Here is a 21,425-nt window from a genome sequence, read left to right on the forward strand (position 1 = left end):
TCAAAGTTATAGCCTCAAGTATCAGATCCAGATATTGCAAGAAACGACGTACATTTATATTCGAGTTTCTCAAAAACGTCGAACTAAAACAAATTATTTCTTCTTTCCCAATAAATACTCTCATTATCACCCAAAGACAAAAGATAAGTTTCGTCAAATAAAATCAAATTCCATTATAAAAACACATACATCATACAAAGATCGTTTTCGCTCCGAAATTGATTTCCCCGTTTCATATTCATCGAAGTCCCCGGTTGAAAAATTAACAAACGAACGCGGTCGGGTTTAAAGGCTTTAAAAGTTGGACGAATTTTAGGCGAAAATTAGCCGAATCCACGACGACAGAGGGAATCATTCTTTGTCACGCGCGTGCACCGTTTAACAATAATTATCTCGCGCAATTAACGAACCGATTGCCGGCTGTCCCGAAAGTTTCCTCGTTATAAATAATTGCAAATCCACGGCCACCGTGAATCTCCCCCCCGCCGCCAACCACGCGTCAAACGTCGCTCGCCCCCTTCAGCCGGATCGTCGCGTGACCGGTCGTAATTTTTAACAAACGGGCTTCTCGTTGCTTCTTCGTGGGGAGGAAACAGACAACGCTAATGGCGTGCCACCGACTTGTACCTCGTGTTTTCTCTACCGTTCGCATAAAATTCGCGAGTTTAACTTTGTTAAACTTGGATGGAACGAGTTAAGTCGTCGATAATTTCTTTCTGGACGAGTTGTTCATTGTTGTAAGATAACTTTTTTTAATAATCGTAATTAAAGCGTTTTAACGTAGAAAGAAAAAATAAGAATCATGTTTTTGGACGATATATTGGAATATTTTATTATTAATTGTTGATATTTCAAATCTTTTATTTTTGATATGTACTTCTATGGAGAAATAATTCTTTATATTCAAGTTTCAATCTGTCATTTTGTGTATAAGTTTTTATTTCGACATTTAAATGGTAAAAAATATATTCTTCCATTTCGTAGCAGAGAAAAGAAAAAGAATTTACATAGAAGATTTTTATACGTTTGAATTGATTTTATATTTGATTTCCATTTCGAAAATTAATTTTTCTGTTATCCACTCCATTTATTCTCATCTATCAACGTTGAATATTAACCGACGACGTAAAATATTTTCTTGGTTGAATACTTTTCTAGTTAGTACATTTTCCTGTAACTATCCATCATTTAATAACACGATACACATCTTGAACAAATTGTCTGGCTCATAATCGAGGCCGGATACGGCAACGTTATTGTAACGAGCAACCGACGAACAACAGTGACCGATGACCAATTGCAATTTAGATCGACTCATCAATGCAGTACAAGCGTAATATCATTAAATTTCGTAATAACAGTTCGCCACCTTTGCACGCCATCGAAATTACACACAGCGTTCGTTACATAACGATTAAGGGGGCGCGTGGGTAACCATTCAATGCACTTCTAATAATAATTGATATCGGTGTATTGCGAAGCAACAATTGGAAGCATTCGATAAACACGAAAGGAAGTAAGAATTTTACAAGATGTTGAATTAAAATATACGAATAACAACATTGTAATAACATGGCGCGATTACGAAGTTTATTCAAAATCATTGAAATCGTTGAAATGTTTTAACTGTGAATAATTTTCAATTTTCAGTCGTATTTGTTATTATTCTATTTCTTATATATATAATGAATGATAGTTTGCGTGTTGTTATATGAATATGTGTAACGTTGAAATTCGTGTTTTAACAATGTATTTCAAATCTTCGTTCGTTTAATCGAATAAAAGTAAACCAATAGTTTTTAAATAATGTTATAAATAAACGAATATGTATTTGTTACGGAATGTTTAATAACGATATTGCACAAGCACAAGCATTGTAGGATGAAATACGAAATATTCATTTATAGGTAAAACAATGAATATTGCTGTCATCGAACGCTTTTGAAACGAAGTTGAAAACTGTTCCATTTTTGATTTGATTGTACTCGTAATCGTTCGGATTTAATTGATTAATCTTTAATTGATGACACGGGATTGGACGTTGCACATGCGTTGCCCTTTTCCCGTTCGTACTTTGTTCGTCCAATTTGTATAATTTTTTCGCTTTCACGATTCATCAAGTTGAACAATTTTAGCCCGTAATTGCTGTTAAAATATCATGCCTTGAATTTCAAGCTTCAATTTTTCCTTTAATTTGCCCTGTTATGATTGTAAATTTTCCGTTCGTGAAAATTGCACGTATACAGAGTGTTAATATATTCGAAACAGGATCGATTCTAGAAATTAAAATAAATAATCGATATACAAAAATGTTGATTGAGACTTATCTATTAAAATTATTGAAGTTAATGTTAGTTGAAACGAGACAGAGATAGAGAGATGCGATAGATGCAATTGTTTTACTCTATTTCTGTCTTTCTTCATCTAAAATAAACTGTAATTGTTTATAATTAAATAATCTTCCTATCAATATTTTTGTATACCGAATTTTGCGTCTGTTTAGAATCGAAAATGTTTCACAAGTATATTATATTTTTATAAAATATAATTTTATACGTCTGTATTGTACTTATATTTAATATTTTCTTTATCATCTTTATCATGTATAAAAAATATCTCATTAGATACAAAAAAAAAAGAAATTGCCAATTATTATTGTACTTTAATATATAATTTCTAAAATAAATGAAATTTTAGAAATTTATTGAAAGGACATCATGTCATTTTTATAAAATATGTAAAGAAAAGAACATTTCCTGTTCTTAAATAAGTTTGAGAATTTCAATTTTATCAAACTTTTAAATTATAAAATTATAAAACAGTTCATTGTATATCATTCAAATTGTTGACATATAAAAATATAATTCATTAACACTCTTTTAATTTTTCAAATTGGATATTTTTATTGTATTTTCCATAGAAGGTCAGATAAGATAGATTTAACCAACCATTTGGCAAAGGATTAGTAGTAATGACTTCCATCGTTTCCGTATTCATCACCAGAGCTTTTCGAGTAGGAGCTGTGGCTTTCGTAAGAACCATGCTCACCGTCTCCGTCCGTGTAGCTTTCACTGTGTCCGTAACTCGAAGATTCTGGTTCATGATCCGTATAGTGAGCACCATCTTCGTGAGTATAGCCACTGTGATCGTTGGCTTCGGCCTCGTGATCACCGGTTGCATAATGAGTATCAATGATGGTGCCTTAGAAAATTTATAATTTGTATTGCAATTAATAAAGAAATTTGGGATAATGTAAGCTAGAATCAATATAATCAATCTAATTCCCTATTTTGAATTGTAAAACTTATAAAATGTAGATGAGGGAATACAAAAATATGAATGAATGAATAAAATAGATGTAATTTTAAAAATAAATACTGTATCTTATTTACAACTAAAATGTATAGTTAATAATGACTTCAGAAGATTTTAGAATTATTATCAAATCCACGAATTTAATCAAAAGTTAAGTTTAGAATTTTTGCGAGCTCGAAAAATATAAATATTTAAGTGAAAATGATTATTGACTATATTTAGCTATACTTTTTCAAGCAATAACAAAATTAACGAAAGATTCGATGGAACTATAATTGGAAAAATGATTCCAAAATTTCTGATCAATAATGTAATTGTAAAATTCGAAGTTGAAATAATCGTTATAAAATGGGAAATAATTTGTAGAAATAATAAAATTTCTATTTGCATAAAATAATCGATAGCTACAAGTGATCGAATGATATATTTCTATACGAAGTAATCAGCAAAATGGCTAGGTGTCGTAGTTAAAATTAGGATAAAATGAGCGCACAAATGCATTCAGTTAATATCGTTATCTCGATGGTGTAGCTTTATTGGGGATCGATACTCGAGCCACTAAGTTTACGAGGCAAAACTTGCGATCGACGTTCATTAGAGTATCCCGTACGACTAATGGCATCGATATTTTATATGAAAATTATTGACAAAGAAGAAAGTTTTCCGACCTCGAAATTTATTCTAATTTGATAACTATCACGACTAAATGGATTCAAGTTATCGCGTTAATAAAATTATTGCATTATTGTATCGTTAAAATATGTTTGTTTCTCTTTATCTCTTGATTTTCGACTAATTAAATGCCATTTGATAATTAATTATTTTACGTATTTAATTATTTAACGTAGAATTTAAACATATATATATAATATATAAGGATTATTTTATTCGAGAAGCCATTTTGAAACGAAATATTATACTGCTATTCTTAAAATAATAAATTAATATAATACAATAATTTATTATTTCAAATAAAATGTGCTCAATCTTGTGCACAGATCCATCATGTTTTTGGAACTAATTTAGCAATAGTATTTATCTCCTGCAATTTGATTATTATTGATTCAAAAGCTGTCGAAAGCTCTTTTTTCTAAATTAATTTCTCGATAGAATTAAATAAAAATGTAATAATATAAACTTCCTGCGTATATATACATTGTATCATGTTACTTGTCATTCACAGTAGTGGCATAAAAAAAATTTTTGAATTAAATTTGAGCAACACAATTACTTCGATCAAACCTCATTGTCAATTATCGTCATGTGCTACAAAATCAAAAGTTACAAATTCCTATCCTCTTGTTTGGTAAATTGATAAGAAGCTAACTTCATCCTTTGTGCTCTTCGTATAGTCCTCGCGCAATTACGTGCTTCAGGTTGTACAGTTTCATCGTACCTGCGCCCTCGTGATCACCCGCTTTCCAGGAACGAGAGGCTGCCTCGTCGTGGCTACTTTTCTTGTCAGCATGCGCTTTGCCGTAGGCAACATGCTTCTCGAATGCGTACTTGTCGCCGTCCTGCTTGTGGAAGGTGTCGAGGGTCTTATAGCCATGATTGCCCTTGCTGTAGGTTGCCTTCTCGTAACCCTTCTCGCCCTCGGCGTCGCTACCGTACGTCTTGTAGTATCCTCCCTCGTCTGATTTGCCTAAAACCACCGTATTATTCGTGCTTGTTATCGTTCATGACACTGCAACCCCTCGAGAGGCTGCTTAAGCCTCGTTCTCATGAGATCTCTTTTGCTTTTTTCTCTCTTTTAATTTGTTAATACTCTTGCTTTTCTTGCTTCTCCTGATTCACTATAATTTACTAGAAACAACAATGTTAAACGAGAGATCTTTTTGTGTTAAAACTTTTAAATTGTTTTAAATTGCTCAAATTAGTTTAATAATGAAAGTAATAGTCTTAAATATTCAGGTATCTATTTAGAATGTTGTTAAGAGAAATCTTAATTATTTTACTTTATATTTATATTATTAATACACAAATCTTGAAACAATTATTTTATTTCTAAAAATAAAAATAAATAATTTAAATTAATAATAATCTATATTTTTTCTAATTATGAATTCAAAAGAGGATGCAATCTTGATCCAAAAAATTTTAGTCTATCTTTTGAATATCGTACATATTAGCACTCGTGAATTACTGAACACTGTACTCTTCAAGCAAATACTTTCAACTTGCCAATAACATTGTATTTTGAAAAATTCCTGCAATTAATTTATATTATTTCATCGTTCAAAACCAACAATTGCTTTGAATAAATAATTTTCGATGAAATACAATTTTTCATCCACTCATGTTACAAATTTTAAAATTACAATCCACATGCATCCCTTTGTTATTCGTGAATAACAATATTCGACATGAGATAACATACCGGAAGCATTTTTCATGCGCTTTTTAGGGACTTGTTGTTCTTCCGGCGAGCTCCCCTCGCCGAGTAAATCCTGGAACGCCATTTCGCGGACATCTCGACGCATCGATTCAACGTTCACGAAGCCGGTGTCGTCGCGACCTCGAGCCTCGAGCGAACCGCAACAGACGAGAAGAAGCAACACGACGATCGGCCCACGCCTCATGGTTCCGATACTCTCGATATCGATATCGATGTCGTTTGTTGGTAAACTTGGGCAGAGGCTGCTTTATCCACCTCCTCCCACTCGGCTCTGTTGCGAATTTTCTTCCGCAGAAGGGATATCGGCGGCAGATGCCGGAGATCGAAGGGATTTCGCAACGATTTCCAAGCCTTCTACAGATTTTGGTACGGCCGCTTCGAAAAATCGACGCGTTTCCATTGGAAAAAAGGAGATCCAGATGCGGGAAATTCTCGAATGAGAATGGAATTAGTCTCAAGCTTTTCGAGTAGAAATTTGAAGAGATGAAACGATCCGTTTTAACATTTTTGATTGATGTCGCTTGCTACGTGATTCCAAGTGGAAGCAATCTTTTAATGCAAATGTTAATTGAATCTCGGTTAAATGGCTGTCAGAAATATGTTACATTGAACGTTAAATTAATGTCATCAACGTATTACAGAAATTCGAAAAAAGACAGTTCAATCTTTTCCTCCAATAATCTTTAAAAAAATTTATGTGTTAAAATATTATAGTCCTCTTGTATCGTTTAATTTAAAGGAAAATTGAAATTATTAAATATTTTAATATGTTTTGATTGATCGCGAAGGCTAACGCAAGATTTAGTTTTTGCAAACTCGAAATCAATTTAAATATCTTGTTTTTATTAATTAACAAATCATAATTAGAAGTATCGTGAACTAGTAATCAAATGCAATTAATATATCATATCTCAATTTAAACAAATTCCACAATTAATAAAATAATCGTAGATTGATCACATGCTCGTATAAATATTCTACTCGACACTTTTAACAATTATACCACGAACAAAGCATCAGTGTGTAATTAAAATTGGCCATTAACTGTAATAAGCGACCTAGTTCACCACGAATTTTAATACGTGCAAATTCCCAGAAATCCCGACATTTTCGCAACCAAAACCACGCCAGAGGAATTCCTTTCCAAATCCACGTTGCTAACGATAACATCCAATTATCAAAAAAAAAAAAAAAAAAAAAAAAAAAAAAGTTATTCAATGGAATTTCCCAATTTTTCTTTTTATTCCATTAATAACTAATTAGAATCCTTCCAACTTCTTTTTCGAGCATTCTCGCCTTTAAAACCATTTATTCTCAATTTAATTTATTCTCAAATTTATATTGCCTTCGATTGTCAAGCAAAATCAAAAATTTGACTCGACAAGATTTCCCAATTTTGTTCTCTCTTCCCATCAACATCAATTAAAAATTTTTTCAATTTCTTTAACTCTCAGCATAAGTCGAACGAATCGCGAAACGTGCGGCACCAACGATTTCACGCTTTCCACGATCACTGGAACGAGACGACGATTCAGTGGTGTGCCGAGATCGTATCGATCGAAGCACACAATCGAATGACATAACATTAGCCCCCCACCCTCCTCTCGAAAGTGTTCCGCTTTTTACACGTTGACCAGGGTTCTTACGACGATATCGTTTCTCGATCGACCGCGTTATCTCACGCCTGTTACAGAGACGTTTCAGTTAGTCGATCGTTACGCGGGGTATATGGAAGTTACTGTTCGCGATTGACCGTTCCTTGGACATTTTTTTTTTTTTTTTTTTTTTACCACTTGGCTTACCGGGTCGATGGAAATTGTGTAAGCGGTATTAAGCGAAGTGAACGCCAGAGAGATCCGATTACGTTAATCCTTTATGGTCCGATCGGTATTCAACGTTTTATTTGAAATGGTTTATGATTAATAAGATATCTACTATTTTAAACTGATTTAAACGACGTAGTTGTCATTTTTTTTATTGGAATTCGGATTAATTAGTGTTATGAAAGTTAAATCTTTCTTACAGTTCTTTGCTAAGTTAACATGTAATTGATCATTTTAAAATAATTATTAATGTCTCGAACTTGAATACTTTAAAATTGCATTAAATATTATTCTTGTCAATTCGTATAATCAATTATTTATTTCAAGTTATAATATCACTATAAATAATTGCAAAAATAAAACTTTTAAACTGATCGTTACTTTAAATATTTTTAAAAAAATAAAGAAAATTTGACAAAGTATTTGGAACAAAACTTACAAAGTACAAAGAGTTTCTATTCTCTTCTTTTATAAAACCCCTGTTCGATATCATTATTTTAAATTCAACTTCATGAAAAATCACATTACTTACGGGACGATGTAATTCATTATATAAAATCACACTGTATGACGCTAAGTTATAATCATTCGCAACGTGGATCCAACGTAGAATTATCCCTAAAACACACGAACGCGAAATTATTAAAGATTTCCATTTCGAGCGAGTGACAACCCCATCTCGTTCACTCTCGGTGATTATTCTCTTCGTGGTGAATAAAATATCGCTCGAAGGAGCCCAAGCTTCCATCATGATGGAATTTCAGCCATTCGTTTTGTCTAGGAACGTGATTCTTCTTCTTCTTTATTTAAAAGGAGCCAACGCTTCGAAGGAGGCGTCGACATAATCGAGCTTAAAACCGCAAGTCGACGTTAAGCGATCCGAATACCTGCCACGCCAGCTACTTTCCATCCAGATAATCCGGTAATTTGAAAATTTAGAATGGAATGTAACTCCCGGGAAACTATTTGAAGTCTCGCCTGTGGCCGAGGATCCCTTTTCTTTTCGAACTTTATTGTCAGCCATGGAACATAGTGAAAAGGTGATGAATTAGAATGAAAAGAATTAGTGGAAATTGACTTAATTAATTTTAAATTTTAAGCAGGATTTCGTTACTTTGGAAGGATTTGATGACGATGCAAAGATATTAGAGAATTTTAAGAGAGAAACTATCTTTTCTCAAATTAAAGATTTCCACAAGTTTAAAATTTATGGAATTTGGGATAGAGGATTCTTAAAAAGATTCTAATTCGCGATTTGAAATGTGTGAAATTTAGAGTATTGTAAAATATCGATCAAATTGTGAAATTTAGAAAATGGAAATGACAGTAATTTCGAAGAATATAAAAAAAAGAAATACAAAAAGGGAGGAAACAATGAATGTAAATTGAGAATTACTGATTGATTTGGAGCAAATTCAACATTTTTTCTAGAAATTTTCCTGTTTTATGTTTATGAAAATCTGTCTAAAAATAATCTCATGGAAATCTGAATTATCTTATGATTAGATCTAAAAGATTACACGTACAAGGGTTTTAATGCGTGCACGCAAGCTCGATCGTTAGTTGCATCAACGACACAGGTAGCAGACCTTTTAATGTATTCGGCGCCTCGATTATTGACGTACAGCTATCGTGTTGATATTCATGTTGTACCTTGCTATTGCTCATAATATCACGTCGATACTTTAAAACTTTGAACTATATTTATATAACTGATAAAATAAAAGTAATGAAGAATTTGATAAAAAATAAAAGTAAAATTTAATCTTTTGATATACCAATATTCGTATATAATAAAAAGTTAGTCATTTGTTTTAAATTATTTATTAAAGCTTTAGAGTTTTTGTTTTGCACTTTAATCGAATATTTGATTTCCTTTATTTTATTTTATCTACCTTAGAAAATATGATTATTTTATTTTTAATTAATTTATCGAAAGAATGCACACTTATACGTTGATCATTCTTATAGATTTCAATTTTTACAAAAATAGTAAAAAAATTAATATTTTTAAAAAAATTGTTCATTTTCAAATATTGAATAATCGAAATATCAAAATAAATACAAATAAAATAAGTATCACATGAATGATTTCCTTTTGATCCAAGATAAAATTTTCATTCATGTTATTTTATTTTATTCATATTATGAATACAACATTCAAAGTGCTGATTATTTTTTTTTAATATGATCAAATTACTTCAAACTTTCCTATTCTTCTTCCAAATATATACTCTTCTTTTTTATTTATTTAATGCTCCAATAAATCGTGTCGTCGATGAGATTCTATCATTGTTATATTATTTCGAACGGATAAAACCAGATTGGTCAAAGCGATTTTTCCATAGATACATCTCTGTCTATTTCGAACATGAAAATTCAAGCTGAAAGCCGCGGCACTCGCAAGAATAAATCGCGAGCGACGTTTACTTTTAATTTCATTATACCGAAACGGACTTAGCGGTTTTAATAAAGAGTCCGTGAAAATTGCGACCCTTTGTTTTCACCGCGTAACGCGTACCATGGGCATTTCATTTCTTTTATTTCCGGTTGGGCATGCTGTTTTTTTCAACTCTCCACTCTTTGTCCCGATTTCTTACTTTTATTTGGATCATTAACTGTTTCGCGGTGGTTTGCTCATTTTGGCTCACTTGAAAAGAATAAACCACCGTAAAAGTCGATTTGTGAGTGCTGCACGTAGAAATATTAAATGAGAATATGGCAAAAGTTATGAGAAGTACTGATAGATAAAAGATTATATAAACGAATGTTAATAATCAGTTTTTCATAAATCATTAAATTATTTTAAAAATAAATACGATGCCTTGATTTTATCCAAGAAACGTTATCATTCAATGACTTCGTTGATTTTGTGATATATACTTATATGTGTATTTATATGTATATTTTGGAAAATATAAAGATAGCTATCCTTTCTTTTAAATGTGAATTTGTGTATATGATCTACACGACTATGATTAGCCCGTTAATATAATATAATATTATTTCTGAAACGAATTAAGAAAATTTAAACATGAGAATATAAATATGAAAAATATTATCTTATGAAATATTATAAAATATTTTGTTTTATGTTAATTATTTTTGAATTAAATTAACATAATCATTGTATAATAATATCGAGATAATGATATATATATATATATATATAGTGAAAAATAATTATTATTATGACTCGTATTATTATACGTAATATTTTTTAATCGAAAACTTCTAACGATGACTTGTTAAATTTTGTTAAAATATATTGTAATGATACTAAAAGCAATGAAATTGTATACAGCTTTTGACGAAAGATTGTAGAAAGACGAGCAATTGGCGCTGACAAAGAATGTACTGATTAATGGGTCTTCTTTTAGCAGGGCTTAAGAAAAGGATGGGATAAAACGAACTCTTTAAGAGTAACTTAACTTTGATAAAATCTCGTGATTCACGCCCATGCTGTTGAATTTTTCAAAGAAGTTAAATATTTTTAAATTCTTCCATATCTGAACAACCATTATTTAATATTATTTAATATAATATCTATATGATATATATAGAATTCTATTTATTTAATTTCATCGATGAACAAATATCGCAGAATAAATTCAGTAACTTTAGTAAAAGAGAAGATAGAAAAAATTTTCATAAAATGAAATTAAATGATCTCATAACAAATAATGCAAGCGTGAACATCTTTTACTTCTTTACAACGTTCACTATTTATTTATATTACTAGGACGTTTCCTCTTAGATTTGATAACAAAAACTTTATAGTCTACGTTTAAAGCAAGATTAAACGCGAGATACTATTTACGTGCTCTTAAAAAAAGTACAATCGTAAAATTTCACTTCTTGAAGAATCTTATCCAAGAGAAGATAGATTTTTAAATTTACTGCTATTTAAGTAGAAATAAAACTATAATTATTGTGAGTTGTTTAAGAAGTTTTTACGAAGATTGGAATTCTTAAGTTATTCGAGGTGAAAAATTTATATTTAAGATTTACTTTACATTTTATCATGGCGTATAAAATTTCTAAATTGCTTCCTGATTTCGATATATCGTAAACTTGTTAATCTGATTTTCTATTTTTATATCTGTTTTCTTTTTATCAATTTCCATTGAAAATATTCATACATGTACATATCTCCTTTTTTGAATACCTCTTTTTTTTTTCTTCCTAAACAACAATGTGCAGAAAAATTAAACAGTTCGCAAATGTGGCTAAAAGTGCGAATGTATATAGCTTTCACGTGTAACTATGTTCAATGAAAATGAACACTTCGTTTACTTAATGCATGCAGCTATAATATTAATACATGTTGATGTTTCACATTCTTATGCATTACTTCGTGGTAATGCATAAGAACATCTATTACAGTAAAACTCATTTTCTAGTTTGTGCTAAAATTTTTCGAATTATTTGTGCTTTAATTAAATTACTTACTAAACAAAAATGCATTCCCTTTAAATCTAAAAATATCGAATTTAATATCATATTAGTGTAATCCATTTGTATCAACAAATGAAGTAATTACACGTTTAATAGGAAAAAATATTATGTTTTAAATGAATTAATTTTAACTAAAAAACAATTATAAAGGAGAAATGAATATATGAATATCGCAATTATTAGAAAATAAATAATTCTCTAATGATGCAACAAAAATTATAATTTCGTTTGGACGTTTTTTAAACTTTGGTATTTTAATACTCTTACAAAGAACCACGAACTTATTACAATCTAATATTTTTTCTCTTCTGGTGATAAGACTATGACATCGATCTCAATTTATCTAATGGAAATGATATACGGGAACCATTTAAATCACAGAGACTTTTAATTCGTCTCAATTTTTTGCTTTATAATATATTGTAACGTAGATAACAGGTGCATGATATATGATGTGGACAGTTGCAGGAAATCAGGATCAATATATGAAATTTCTAGTCATTTAAATCCAAAGTTCTCCAGGCGTAACGTAATACCGTGTCGAAGCAATTGCTCAGAAGAGATAGCAGCAGTAAACCATGAACTTTAACTTTAACTTCCGTATATCTAACAGAAATTTATGGATTTCGTAATTCTATAATTACATTGTAATATTTTTATACTAATTATATTCTATATTCTCATTGTAAATATATTTATTGTATTCGTATTTTGAATATCAATAATCGTAATGAACCTCTTTAAAAAAATCGATTTTAAAATGGATATCAAGAAATTAAACTCATCCATCAAATTAACTTTTATTGCTATCTTCCTACGAATGGAAATTATTTTCGAATTATAATAAAAATATAAATCTTTATATCAAATTAATGTCATAAAATGACATTTAAAATGTTAGAAAGTATTTAAAAGAAAATATTTGAAGATAAGTCATCACTTTAAGAAGAATATATCTATATATAAAATAGCAAATGCTAAAATTTATTAATTTTTTTGAACAAATATTTTATTTATTTCTACACTAGACGAAGACCTAGCAGACCTAGCAGACCTAGCAGACCTAGCAGACCTAGCAGACTAATTACATTAAGTGTTAAATTCACAAGAAACAAAAAGACTGCGATAAAAATAATAATGAAGATATGCCTTTACTCTCTGAAACATTTATAGCATTAGAAAAAAGATTTGAAAAGCGAATAAAATATATTTAATATATTAAATCAATATTTAATATATTAAAAAGTTTTAACAATAGATAATTTATGAGATCCACAAATAATTAAAAGAATATTTCCTTTATTATCTTTTTGCAATTGTTATTGCATTAATCTTTTTGAAATATATATTATAATATGATTATTCTACTGTTTTATTTTGTATTTATAGGAATGTAAATAACTAGTTCGAATAACTATTCACGGTATTTGACGTTATTGGAGATAATACGTCGATTTACACGAAATCGAAGAAATAAATCGCATAGGAAAATCAGCAGATATAGAAGTTCGATTTCGTTCGAATGACCTCATTTCTGGAAAGGATTCCGCTGATTTTATCGAACTTTTCGTTGCTTCTCTCGTCTTATGATGTACATCGATAATATCATTGATAAAATATGTGAAAGTTTATCTTCTTATTTTTTGAATGATTTTTTTTTGGTGGTTACACCAAATAAATCATGTATTATTTCGTTTGATTTATTGTCTTTTATAATTTTTTTATTATAATCTTCTTTTTGTTGAAAGGAATTTATTGTACTATATATGATGAATTCAATTGTTATAATCATACCTATTATTTTATTTATTGTAATAAATTTTCATAAATATTATTTTCTTTTTGTCCAAAAGATTCTTCGTTTATTAATATATAAATAAAATTAAATTGAATCATAAGCTCGTTACAATCCTATTTATCGCATATTCTTTGAATTTATTTGAAATTCTTCTAATTGTATATTGCTTAATATTAGTAGTTTCTATATTTTTTTATTACATAAGAATATAAGTTGGATTTCGTGTCAGATTTTCTGTAATTATTTAATCTTTTCAACATCAAATTTCTTTACAAATAAAGGAAAAGTTCATTTTTATTAATTTTGTTTATAATAAACATGTTTTTTTTGTGAAATTTCTGTAAAGAAAATATAATAAATATATTTGAGATCTTTTTCACTGAAAAGAAATATATTTATTATTCAATTTATTTAATAAATAATTAAAATTTAAATTTATTTAACATCAAATATGAAAGAATTAATTAATTATGGAATTAATAAATTAAATATTTCATTTTAAAAAGTTATATCCATTAATATCCATAATTTTTCATCTCATAAAATGAATCAAAGAATTCAAAATGAAAAATTCCAAAACGAAAATTTGCATCTCAATTCGATCGTTGATTAGTTCGTGACGATTTGGTTATTATATTTATAGCCAAATTTAGAGATTTACGAGGATGAATTGAAATTGTTATTGTATCAACCTCTGAAATGGTCAGATTGGAAGCTCTTAAACCTTAATTGGATTTTGAAGGAACTAGACGGGATATCGTAGGGTGTTTCGAAGGTATCGATTTCGGTTCGTTTTATGGGACGATGTCACGCATAAAACATTGAATATCCGATTTCCTGACTGGAGATTGTTTCTTGTTGATATATCGTTAAACTGATAACATTTAGGATTTTGGATATAGATAGAAGAAAATCCTTTCGTTCACTTTTAGAATCGAACATTTATAAATAATATATAAAATTACGCGATAAATTTATCAAACTATACAAAAATAAAACTTGAATTTAAGTAAAACTAATTTACTGAAATAATTATTAATAAGAGAAGATAAAAGAATATAAAAATAACAAATTCGATAAAACTTTCACAACACTGTTATCGAGATTGAAAGATGATAAATTAATAATTATAAAAATTTATTCGAATTCATTTGATTTCCATAAAAATTGTCCCGTTTCAATAATTTAATTATTAATTCCACTGAGATTGAACGTTCTTCTTGGGGGAAAGAAAACTTTAGAAAATTCATCAAATTACCATATGAACTAAAATTCTCAAGTAGTCGCGAGTTCGCTTCCTCGGTTATTCAATTTTCAACGCCAAACAATTCGAAATTCGGTTCGTAGAACTCAGCAATCAAGTATATTGTCTCGCGTCTGGCCGTGTACTGAAGGCCAACATAATAAAAGACAGTGAAAACTGATTTGACCAACCGTCTCTCCCCCGAGAATCATCTCGTTCCGTTTCGATCATGTTGTCGTGGACAAGCGAACGATCCCTTCCCATCATTTCATTCGATTCTTCTCTTACTCTAATGATTTTTACAAGTTCTATCTCTCTGTAGATGGCACGGATAATCAATTTTTTCGATGACAATGTAACAAAATTATTTATTCGCGATAGAAGAAAGAGTATTCTTATCTTCTAAATAATTTCAGATGATTTGTTTTCTAATGTAATTTCTAACGTAAAATAAAGTTGAAGTTGATTTATTATCAGTTTTATTAATTATTTTGAAAAAATATAATAATTATATATTTATTTTAAAAGTGGCATCAAAATACCTATCAATCTTGTATAAAATATCTCAAAGAATTGAATCAAAGAAAAGAAGTATTTTAAGAATTAAGAATAGAAAATTAATATCTAATATTTAATTTTTAATTATAGTTGTTTAATTGTTTATCAGTTTAGAAACAAACTTTAGCTTTTTCTAAAAAACATCCTTTTCTTTAACAATCTTTGAAATACAGCCTTTTCTTTTACAACCTTTGAATAAATTATAAGTAAAAATATTAAAATAAGAAATGAAATCTCCTATTGTCAATTTATTAAATTTTCTTAACAGAAAATTGACAAGACCTATAATAATACCAATTGATACACGTCAAAGAAATCAATATTCGCTCGAAATTACATCGCTTGAAATTAGATTAAAATTAGAGAATTCGAAGATCATTGACGCTAATAATACTTATATAAGAACCAGATATATTTAAATTAAATTACATTCGACGAAAATAACGTTATATCGAGGGAACGTTTCCATTCTCTCGTTGATATTCGATGGAATTTTCCACCTAACGAGGTGTCAGGAGATCTGGCCCTGATTCGATTTCCCGAAGAACTCTTCTCATTCTTTGGCGAAATTCAATTTCGACTTGAATCTCGGATCCTGTCATGGAACAACTTAGGCCGCGTTTAAACGGGGACGGCAGCTAATTAAAAAGCCCCCCGAGATTTGCATTCCCCGATCAACTGAACATCCTTCCAGTTTTTCCTGTAAGTAAATTCCACGATGACGTTCCACGGAAATTCCTTCTTGATATCTCGTTTCTACGTAATTGTATGGAAAATAAGTTGGACGAGTAATAATAAACATTTATAGTATAAAATTCGGCAACAAATATCTTGCTATAACAATTCAGATATTATTAAAATTCTTGTAACATTAGCTTAATATTTTGATATTTATCTTCGATTTATCTTATAATTTTACTCTTATCCTTACTTATTCTCTTATTTAATAATTGAAAACTTCAAAGGAGGAAAAAGTAGTACGGATTTTAAAATTAAGAGACTGTACGTATTCATGAGAATTTAAAAATTCATAATAAAATTTCTAGTCTAGAACTAATCTATTTGGAAACGAGTTTCCAAAAATGTTCTTATAATATTCTACATTATTTTTAAAAATAATCTTTCTGTATCATTCAGTATTTCCATTACTCATTTCTTCGATTGGACTCCAATTTTCCATTGAATCCTTTATACTCGTATAAAATATCAATTTCCAAAATTACTCGAATCCGAACGCTCTTAATCAAATCTCCCATCATCTCGAATCTAAGCTTCCTTTATCCTTCTCTTCCAATAATACCATCAACTCAATCTGCCACGAAAAAAAAAATTAAAAATCAACATAGAAACGTTGCTCGACGTTCGATCTTCTTAATTCATCGATGAACGTGACAAGGGAAAATAAGAAGAATAAAATGAACGAGGATAAAAATTTGCCTGGCGAAGGTAATCGTTGGGACGACCTGACAGAAATAAGAAGAAGCAGCCGACGACGAGAAAGAAATAAACGAAGAAGAGGGAAGAGAAGATGGCCCGTGGTGGCGGCCGCTAAGTCGAAGGTGGATGGATTCTGTCGGGATTCAACCTGATGCCATTCATCTTCGTCTCCTGAGCGAAGAACGAGGTGGCCCTCCCGGTTTCTACTTTGGGACACGCTCCTCTATCATGTTCACCGGTATCTTGATTCGTTGGATGTCTCCATCCCCCCTCTTATCACAGGCGCATCGTTCCATCTTATGGGGATAGCCGAAAGGGCTGTTCTTATTTTTCGTCCGCACTCTTTATCAAACGTTTTCACGGCATCAAACTTTTATTTGATCAATGACGGGGCGAAAACTTTTTGGCATTGGAGCGCGGTTGATAATTGAGTTGCGCACTTTGCCGCATGGTTCCGCAGCGGCAGCCACGTCCGGAAGATTGAAAGATTAATATTGCAACGGGGATGGTGTTCCTTGAATTTTGTAAAGCGCCACCATCGAGAAAAGATGGAGCCCGGCTGGAATTTATTTTGATAAGAGTTTCTTCCACGGTGTATACCTCTTTTTCAAGGGAGAGTGAGGGGGAAGAGATTGATTCGGTCCAAGTAGAGAGGAGAGATTGATGATGTGATTATGAAGACTTTGAGGTTTCTGAAGTTTCAGATATTAAGCCGCGATAATGGTTATTATGAGTCGTTGTGGCGACGAGATGTCATAGTGAATTTTTACACTTTAATCATCTTACAATTTACAGAAACATTGTTTAATAATCTTATACAATCGAGATTTAATATATTATAATCTTATCTTGAATTTTAAAAGTATAAATTTTAAGAATATTTTTAATGCCATGCCATCGTATATCTGTGATTTGAGATAGGCTTAAACTATACTTTTGGCACGTGGTTTTCATTTAGTTAATCTTGATAACATTTTATTTTTAATGCCATGCATCGTATATCTGTGATTTGAGATAGGCTCAAATTATATTTTTGGCACATGGTTTTCATTTAGTTAATCTTGATAACATTTTATTTTTAATGCCATGCATCGTATATCTGTGATTCGAGATAGGCTTAAATTATATTTTTGGCACATGGTTTTCATTTCGTTAACCTTGATAATATATCTTAAGTATTATCTCATAACTTAGAAATAAAAACTTGATCGAAAGATTTTTTATTCAAAATTTAAAAAATACGTATTAATCAAAATAAGTTATATTTTTTCGTTGAAATGAAATTACTGACAGCAATGTATTCCAATAATGTATTTAAATTGTAATAAATTAGCTTAAATTATATAAAATGCAAAGAAGAAGAAGAAGAAAGAAAAGGTAATAAATATCAAATGTATCCATCAATTGTATTCCTGTTACGAGCATCAGCAATTTTCCAGCGTAAGAGGTTCAAGAAAAGAACTTCCGGCGGTCGATCAGAAAAACACGTATTCCAAGAGGTTGAATCAATTGTAAGCCGACAGGGTTGGCTCTATCACGTCTTTCTACGACGTAAACGAGATTCTTTTCCATGAGAGGGCCATTAATCACGCGCTTCTACACCGGGGTGATACATTCCGGGGGAGGGAAAGATCGCTTCGATCCACGGGGGTTCGCGCCGAGTTTTCACTCGATCTCATTTGCCGGTGCATCCGAGCATAACCCGCGACCCTAAACACTTTTCCAACCTGATCCGGTTGCTTGCGATCCAACTTTCTCAGATCCTCCATGTTACACCTCGCTTCCAATCCTTCTGAGCTTTCGAGCCTCTTGCTCCACTGCTCCCTTCTAACCAATCTTCGTTTTTGCATCATCCTCCTATCACCGATAACCTCCGTCCCATCGATTTTCTTTTCGTTAATCCCACCCTTCGTCCCTCGCTCCTTCCTATCAAACGCTCTCGATGGCTTCACTCCTGCTTTCGGATAAGTTTTATTTCCGGACAAGCGACAGCTCCAGGATTTCACGCTTTCTTATTTCTTTCTCTTCTTGTTGCTGACTTTGCGTACACGAGAATAGCACTTTGTTGAAAATATTTTTCTCCTCTTTCTTCTTTTTTATTTATTTTATATTTACTTTTGTATTTATTTTATACGTAATATGATATGTATCAACTATCTATAAATTGTTTTCGTTATTATTAGAGATAAGAAAAAAATTGATCGAATAAAAATTCAACGAAATATCATTTTTCATTTCTTGTCTATTGATTAATATTATTTCTTAATAATAAGTTGAGAAATCAATACTTCTCACTTTTTGCATTGATATTTATTGGATTATGATATTTGTCATTATTTCCATAGTATAATTCATGATGGTTAATCGTTACAATAAATTTTTTTCTTTTTACATTTAATGTAAATGACTATTAAAGTTTAATAGTTGATTAGCCAAACAACATAATCAAAAAGAATCAATAAAGATGATTAACTTACTAATCAAGTAGCAATAAATTTCTTTTTTAATTCTAATTCCATCATGAAATATTTCCTTTCGTTCCTAAAATCATAAAACATCGGCGCACTTTGAATATCGATTAACAATCATTTTTAACAGTTTATAAGAACGTTCCAAGAATTTTATCGTTACAAATGTTTCTTCGAATTCGTCGTCGTTTCATTTACATTACGTCGAGCAGTTCAATCTCCACGATTGTCTTTTTTCCCGGTAATTATGCGGAAAAGTTTCAAATTTTTCAGTGGAAAAATTCCATCGGCGCGTATTTGATTTTTTCCCTTTCTTTTAATATTCGAAAGAGGCGAGATAGACATTCGAATGAGAGAAATTCTTGGAACTGTAGAAAATTTAATTGCGCGATACCACGGTTATCGATCACATATTTATAAATTGTAGGAGGGAAAAACTTGAGTTAGTCGATAGATGGAGAAGTTGGTACCTTGATTCGTGGTTAAAAGTTAGCCAAGTCGCTTCAGTTTGATCAAAAGGAATCACGAATCGTCTTCCAAAGTATCCTGTTGGCCGCACGTGATCAATAGCATCACGGCGGATAAGATCTCATTTAAATCCTTTTCTCTTGAAAACTTCGTTTCTCCTTTCGATTTGATCGTTACTTCGTCCTGATTTTACTCTATAGCAATTGGAGAGGCATCCACTTCGATGACACCGATTTTAGAACGTTTTTAAATAGATCTTCGTGATGAAACGTTATTGTTTCATCATTCTATGCATTACATAATATGATTAAAAAATACTTATTCAATTTTTCATACTAGCGTAGGAATAGTATTTTATATTTATATTTCAGTAAAATTCATTCAGTAATTTCTCTCAAATTCTTATTTGTTTCACCGAATCGTCCATTTCCAATCATCGTCTTCGAAAATCTACCGTCAGACGGAACAATCTTTTGTAGAAATACTCTTATCAGATTTCTCATTTCTTAATACTTTATTACGGAAACAAAAGCAACGGGAGTTTGCTTGGTTGACAAGCAATAAAGAAGTCGACGCTTTCATCGAGGGGTGGTTCCTTTAACGTTGTCTCCAACTTTCTAGCGTGGCATGCCGGAACACGCGGCAGACAATGGCTGCGGCAACCGTCTGCTAACTGGTCTGAATGTAATTGCGAGAAAATGACCGTAGAATGCGGCCCGTTGTTCTTGTTCTTTTTTCCCTATACATGCCTTGTTTGCAGGCGACGAAAATTGTCTCTAATTGTGATTCAAGAGATTTCAGCGAAATGGAAGTGTAGAAGTGTTTACAGTGTCGTGAAGGATAATTGATTCGAAAGTTTGTTTCTCTTTCCTTTAGTTTCGTTATTATTCGAATATCGATCAATTTCCTTATCTGTATTGTTTTCTAATTTATATTTTGGTTAGATGAAGAGATTTCCAAAAAAAGATTTTAATTGAAGTTAATGTTCATCATTGTTCATTAATGAAACAATTACGTTTAAGAGAAAAATAAAAATATATGGAAAAATAAAAATTCTTCTTTATTTCGATTCAAAATCATATCCAAATCTTAATAAATTCATATTGTTTAAACACGAAAGCATACAAACTTTTTTTCCATTAAGTTTAATTATTATACATTTTCAAAATTTGTCATTTTAATTTCTTGATTATTTTTGATAAATAATACATATTATGTTATTATAAACTTAATTTCAGGAAAATGTTATTCTAGTAAAGCAAAAGATTTTCATAATATTTTTCAACATTGCAATTTCACAAAGAAAAATCAATATCTATTGAAAATCTCATTTTTAATACAGCAATTTGCTATTCCAAATTCTTTCGAATGATCCGAAATTCCAATTCGATCCCGAAATACGTTTTTCCAATCGTTCCATCGACTTCTCACCTTATCTTCGTATAGGCCAGATGAAGCA

General features: G+C 30.6%; 1 protein-coding gene across 1 annotated transcript; it reads right to left on the reverse strand.

Annotated features, from left to right (window-relative positions):
• Positions 1-2,962: 2,962 nt before the first annotated feature.
• Positions 2,963-5,897, reverse strand: LOC122721139. The gene is made up of 3 exons (XM_043948450.1): positions 5,696-5,897; positions 4,712-4,960; positions 2,963-3,201 (listed from the first exon to the last, which is right to left on the reverse strand). Exons 1-3 carry the CDS (start codon positions 5,895-5,897, stop codon positions 2,963-2,965), a joined length of 690 nt encoding a protein of 229 aa, XP_043804385.1.
• Between the last annotated feature and the right edge of the window lie 15,528 nt (positions 5,898-21,425).

The sequence above is a fragment of the Apis laboriosa genome, unplaced genomic scaffold (genome assembly GCF_014066325.1).
Source record: "Apis laboriosa isolate Shangri-la unplaced genomic scaffold, ASM1406632v1 scaffold14452_cov158, whole genome shotgun sequence".
NCBI lineage: Eukaryota > Metazoa > Arthropoda > Insecta > Hymenoptera > Apidae > Apis > Apis laboriosa.

Bases quoted from the DNA above. Each gene is read 5' to 3' on its own strand.
- LOC122721139 (XM_043948450.1), bottom strand. From the start codon at position 5,897: ATGAGGCGTGGGCCGATCGTCGTGTTGCTTCTTCTCGTCTGTTGCGGT. The intron at 4,961-5,695 runs GTATGTTATCTC...CGGTGGTTTTAG, and splicing joins GCGCATGAAAAATGCTTCCG to GCAAATCAGACGAGGGAGGA. The intron at 3,202-4,711 runs GTACGATGAAAC...AAATTTTCTAAG, and splicing joins GGGTGATCACGAGGGCGCAG to GCACCATCATTGATACTCAT.